This window comes from Saimiri boliviensis, chromosome 12 (assembly GCF_048565385.1).
Source record: "Saimiri boliviensis isolate mSaiBol1 chromosome 12, mSaiBol1.pri, whole genome shotgun sequence".
NCBI lineage: Eukaryota > Metazoa > Chordata > Mammalia > Primates > Cebidae > Saimiri > Saimiri boliviensis.
In genome coordinates this window covers 111,611,418-111,616,833 of record NC_133460.1, presented here as the reverse complement: position 1 = coordinate 111,616,833, position 5,416 = coordinate 111,611,418, and the positions used below count along the sequence as shown (strand labels likewise).

The 5,416-nt window shown below is 38.2% G+C and overlaps 1 protein-coding gene across 1 annotated transcript; it reads right to left on the bottom strand.

Annotated features, from left to right (window-relative positions):
- Positions 1–707: 707 nt before the first annotated feature.
- Positions 708–4,911, bottom strand: NPS (neuropeptide S). The gene is made up of 3 exons (XM_003922096.3): positions 4,844–4,911; positions 4,652–4,733; positions 708–1,762 (listed from the first exon to the last, which is right to left on the bottom strand). Exons 1-3 carry the CDS (start codon positions 4,849–4,851, stop codon positions 1,583–1,585), a joined length of 270 nt encoding a protein of 89 aa, XP_003922145.1. The 5' UTR covers positions 4,852–4,911; the 3' UTR covers positions 708–1,582.
- Between the last annotated feature and the right edge of the window lie 505 nt (positions 4,912–5,416).

The following is a 5,416-nucleotide window of genomic DNA, read 5'->3' as shown; positions in this document are numbered from 1 at the left end:
TGTTACTTCATCCCTTAATACTTAGGATGAATCTATGTAACAAGAGTGAAATAAGCACACACCACAAGCATGAAACCACGTGTTTTTGTAGAAGTCACCAAGAAGGCTGGGCGCGGTGGCTCAAGCCTGTAATCCCAGCACTTTGGGAGGCCGAGGCGGGTGGATCACGAGGTCAAGAGATCGAGACCATCCCAGTCAACATGGTGAAACCCCGTCTCTACTAAAAATACAAAAAATTAGCTGGGCATGGTGGCGCGTGCCTGTAATCCCAGCTACTCAGGAGACTGAGGCAGGAGAATTGCCTGAACCCAGGAGGCGGAGGTTGCGGTGAGCCGAGATCGCACCATTGCACTCCAGCCTGGGTAACAAGAGCGAAACTCCGTCTCAAAAAAAAAAAAAAAAAAAAAAGTCACCAAGAAAGCATGGAAGACCTCTAGGGGCCTCGGTGTCTTTCCGTGGGCACATGGCACATCACCAACAATACAGCATGTGTGAAGACTGCTTTGTGTAGAAATTGATTTGGTTGAGCAGACCTAGCTGGTTACAGTAAGGCCAGCTCACCATGAGTACTGTTTTCTGAAGACTCTGTGTCTCGATCCAAAGCTGATGACTAAGGACAGGTCACCACATGCAGCTTCCGCTGCCCCTAGTCTAGGAGCTGTGTGTGGCCTACAGCAAACACCCTTAGTGTGCTGCAGAATCCAATATGCATGAACAGATTTATTAACTTTATGCATTTGAAATAACATGTCAAGCAATGTCACATTATCCTTTTAAAAAAGCAATGTCAGGAGTTTCAATGCCAAGAGTAGGGAGTCTTTCCTGGAAGGAAAGGGGAAAGAGAGCGCATTAATCAGCATGGTTTGTGGAACAGGTTTCCAAACCGCTGTCCCGACAACACAGGGCACTGTCAGTCTTTCTGTTATTGTTGTTACCGGCAGCATTTCTGTGTTTAAAGATTTTAAAAGGCAACGAATTTCTGAGACAAGACAGAAGAGCACCCTGTAGCTAAGCATGTTTGGAATTGGAAAAGGGAGTCAAGAATTATACCTAGAGGGCTGTGGCGATGTTTGTTCTTGGTATCAACTAATTAATTAATTGATACAGCTGTACCACTCACCTTAACTTTAGTTAATTTCACAAGCCCCTTAGAAACAGAAATAGTACATCCCAAACCCCAAGAATTGGCCCTGTTAAGTCATTTGAGAACATGACATTAAAAGGAAAAATAAACATCACAATATTCGTGTTACGATATTATAGGCAGAAAAAAATACTATTGTGATGACTGTCAACATGCTCATGCATTCTGGCCAAGTTAAGACTAAAGGAAATGTGTCCATCCCATTTGGGAAAAAGTTACTAATGGACCACATAAATTTTTTTTTTCTCCCACAAGTGGAAGTTTGAGACAGGTTTATTTTCTTTTTAAACTCAATTTATTCTGTACCAGTTAGGAGAGGAAAGATATTTGAGAATCGAGGGCATGCCAACACTCAGTGATAAGGAGATGATGGACTTTGAACACGTCAGTCACACTCTACAATTTGAGACTAACTCCTGGAGTCCTTTGCACACTTAGTCATGATTTTGCTCTTCGAAAGGAAGTTTTTTTCATCCCTGTGCCAACTCCATTGCGAAAGGACCTTTTCATAAACATCTTCTCCAAAATTGGCTTTAGAAAAGCTAGTTCTTTGCTCCTGTCCAATCTAACTGGGCAGCTGTTCAGCAGAATGAGAAAGTAATCAGATTTTCCAGACACCTGTCAATTCAGATGGGGGAGGAAAAAGAGAATACAGCCTTAGGGTTAAAAGTGTATTTCAACAGTAACAATTTTCAAAATCTTATGGCGATAAATCTAATACATCAATCATCTTAAAGGCAGAAGTTTCGCTAAAACACAATATTTATCTAGATACAAAATATTATTTGGAATGATCTACTCACGTGTCTAATTTTCACACCGCTTGTATATTCGCTGCTATTTCATATTTATATCATGCACTATACTTAAGTTATCTCATTGCTGTTATTTTATAAAGAATATTTCAAGCAGCACTAATTAGCCCTGGGAATCATTTTTGAAATTCACTTAAAAAAACAACCCGTGAACATCAGACTCTAGGTTTCAATCAGAATCGCCCTGGGGCCTGTCCTGGGCCATTTGCCAAGTTTTCCCATAAGAATGTCTTGCTACTTGAACAATGGTCTCTTCAACTTCTGACTTTAGTTCAGGGCCTCATCAGCGGCTCGGGGTCCAGATAGTGTACGATGGTGGAGGGTGCTTAGTGGTGGAAGAAATAGATCTGCAACCTTAGAGTTCAATAGGGCCTTCAGGAACCGCAAGTTCAACCCCATATTTTGCGGATGATGAAACTAAGCACAAGACCAAAGGTGTATGCCCCATGTCACAGGGCTGGAGATTCCAAAAGGCAGCTCTGACCCAGGGCTTAGGTACGAATCATCCACACTTGTCATGTTTTCCCTCTTACGTGGTTTCAGAAGAATTATAACACACTGATAAGATGCTAATACAAGGTTCACCAATAATGCAAAGCACAGATTTATCCATGATCTGTGTGCTGCTTGCTTTATGGACATCATCTTGTCTTACTCCTGAACAAAGCTCTGTGATGTAGGTGCTATTGGTTTTAAGGTATCTGACTCCAAGTTTAGGTTTCTTAACTATGCTAGAACTACAAGAAGAAAAGGAAACTGCATGTTTTTATTATCAATAAAGAGACATGATACAATGTAAAAACCAGACGTTATTTCCATCATGGTGCACGAAAACGAGTTTAGTCTTAGGTTACTGTATCTGGAAGTTGAAATGGAGCCAGAGTGCATAAAGTATTCCCTATAATTCTTCACCCACGATGGGGGGGTTTACTGAAGATTCAGTGCATCCCAGATCAATCCTTCCAACTGTCCTCTGGGGGAAAAAATGGGCTTTTTTTTTCCTTTTTGATCTCAGAGAGTTTGGTCAGAGTTTCAGAAGTATTATTAATGAGAAAACCAATCAAACACTCTTAGTTGGACACCCACTATGTGTTTTTCTGTGTGTTAACAGAGGAAATCTAAACATGATAGATAGAATGCCTTCTATTTAAAATCCCCAGTAGGGAGGGGCCTCTGAGTCATTCCAGGAAGGGAAGCAAGCCAGTTCTTTCCAGAAATACTCATGATGCCACCTTTATACTGCAAAAGAAATGTATCAGTTCTGGTTATGAGATTCCTGAAACATCCCTAAAAAGATACTGATGTTCTTTGCTGATCTTTGAAGGCAGCCCTTGCCAGGGCAGACTCATTACCATAATAAGATTGTATATGTGCCTGGTTAAGGGACTCAGTGAAGTTCACAACAAATATTATAAAAGCCTGCGTGTCATCTGCCTGCATAATCATTCACCCTAAGCAATCAAATTGGCATGAATACCATCCACACTCTTACTACAGGACTAGGTAATAACAAGAACAAAACTGTCACATGCAAAAATAGAAACAAGAAAAATACAGTGAAAGGAGAAACATTTCATTTATGAACAAGGAAGTCTCATGAGTATTTTAGAACAAAGTACATTCTTAATTTTTTTTAAAAGAAGCTACAGAGAAGTGTCTCTTATTCAACAGAAATGTCATGAGTAAACCTTTGAGGAAAGAACAGAAAGTAATTAGGGAGACACTTGAGAAAATATACCAATTTATGGATTGTGACTCATCAGCTTGATCAATGTGATGTCTTATAGAATTGATGACTAAATTAGCATTGAATACTCATAGGAGTAAAACCAAAAATAAATAAATAAATAAGAAGCTATATTAACTAAACAAAAAATTTTAAAATGACAGATGCAAAGATTAGCGAGAAGGCCAATAATATAAATAACTAGATCATTATGTGTAGACATAAATTTATCATTTGGGATTTATGTGACATCTCTTTATCCTAAAAGTAGGTTCATAAATCACATTGATTTCAGTAATTATAATGTGACAGGTTAAGTTTTAGTGAAAAAAAGTTAAAGTTCAAAATGCTAACAATGACAAAAGATATTTTAAAATTTTAAACAAAATATTTGACATAAAAGCAACTGAAATGTTATGTAGAAATAGTATTAAATATTCCAGAGAAAGATATTTATTTTCTGAATGTCTTGAACAGCTCAATGAACACAGGAGCTCAATCAGCATTCTTGAATAAATATATGAATTAATATTTTATGTGATATTTTCTTTAGATCTAACATTCTATCTATATTCTGCAGCTGAAAAAATTAAACTGTTTTTGAAAAATGACCACTCTACTTTTAATACAGTTTCCATAGTTAAGTGTGCACTTTAATTATGAATGGATGCATGTGGAATAAGTAAATTACCATTGGCAAACAATTATTTTCCATTGAAATGAATATTTCCCTTTGCCGGAGACAACCCTAAATGACTTTAAAAAATTTGAATATAGTCCAGCATTACTTGTCACACAAATATTTTCTTTGACTAATTTCATCAGTCTGCTGACTTTTTCCCATTGAGAACTCTAATAATAAAGGAAATAACTTTTCTGCACACATTCCTTGAGAGTATTTGGAATTTACATTCTTTGCCATTTTAGTCATCTATTTAGGTATCTAAATTACAGGCAAATCCTTACCTTGGAAGATGGAACTGGGTAACACCGAAACACATGCATTGTCGACAGCAGCAGAAGTAGGATGAGATTGAGTTTCAGTGAGCTGCGAGGCAGAAAAAACACAATCAACACTTAGTCTCATCTAGGCAAGAATAAGTAAAACAGCTTATAAAAATTCAGCATTTTTCTTTGTAGAAAAGCATAGCCTTTTACCTACTCATTTTGGACTTCCCAAAATCTGTGCAGATTGGTGGTTTTATTGCCAAATTTCTCACACTTACTGTCAATCCTTGTTGGGTGGCTCTTTTATACCAGAAAAGTTCAGAAGTAAAAATGTCATCTCATCCCTTCTGTATGACTAATTGGTCTGGCTGTGGCCTTTTGTTCTTGTTAAGCAGGAAAAGGACATAACATATAGGTATTGTCATTGAGCTGCCTGAGATTGACTTCATTTAAAGTTTGCCGTTAAGAATGTCCTTCCAAAGCATTGTCTTCTAGACTGCGTCATTGTGGCATGGGTGGCCAGAGGTCTCAAAAGGAAACAAAAGATTTTTTTAGCTTCAAGTTTAAACCTTTAAGCAGGATGACATTCTTTCCTTGAATGTCCCAGACATCATGTTTCAGAAACTAATACAAAAGAAATACTTATAGAAATAAAGATCATCTACCTGGCTGGGCGCAGTGGCTCACACCTGTAATCCTAGCACTTTGGGAGGCCGGAGCAGGTGGATCACCTGAGGTCAGGAGTTCGAGACGGCATGGCCAATATGGTGAAACCTTGTCTCC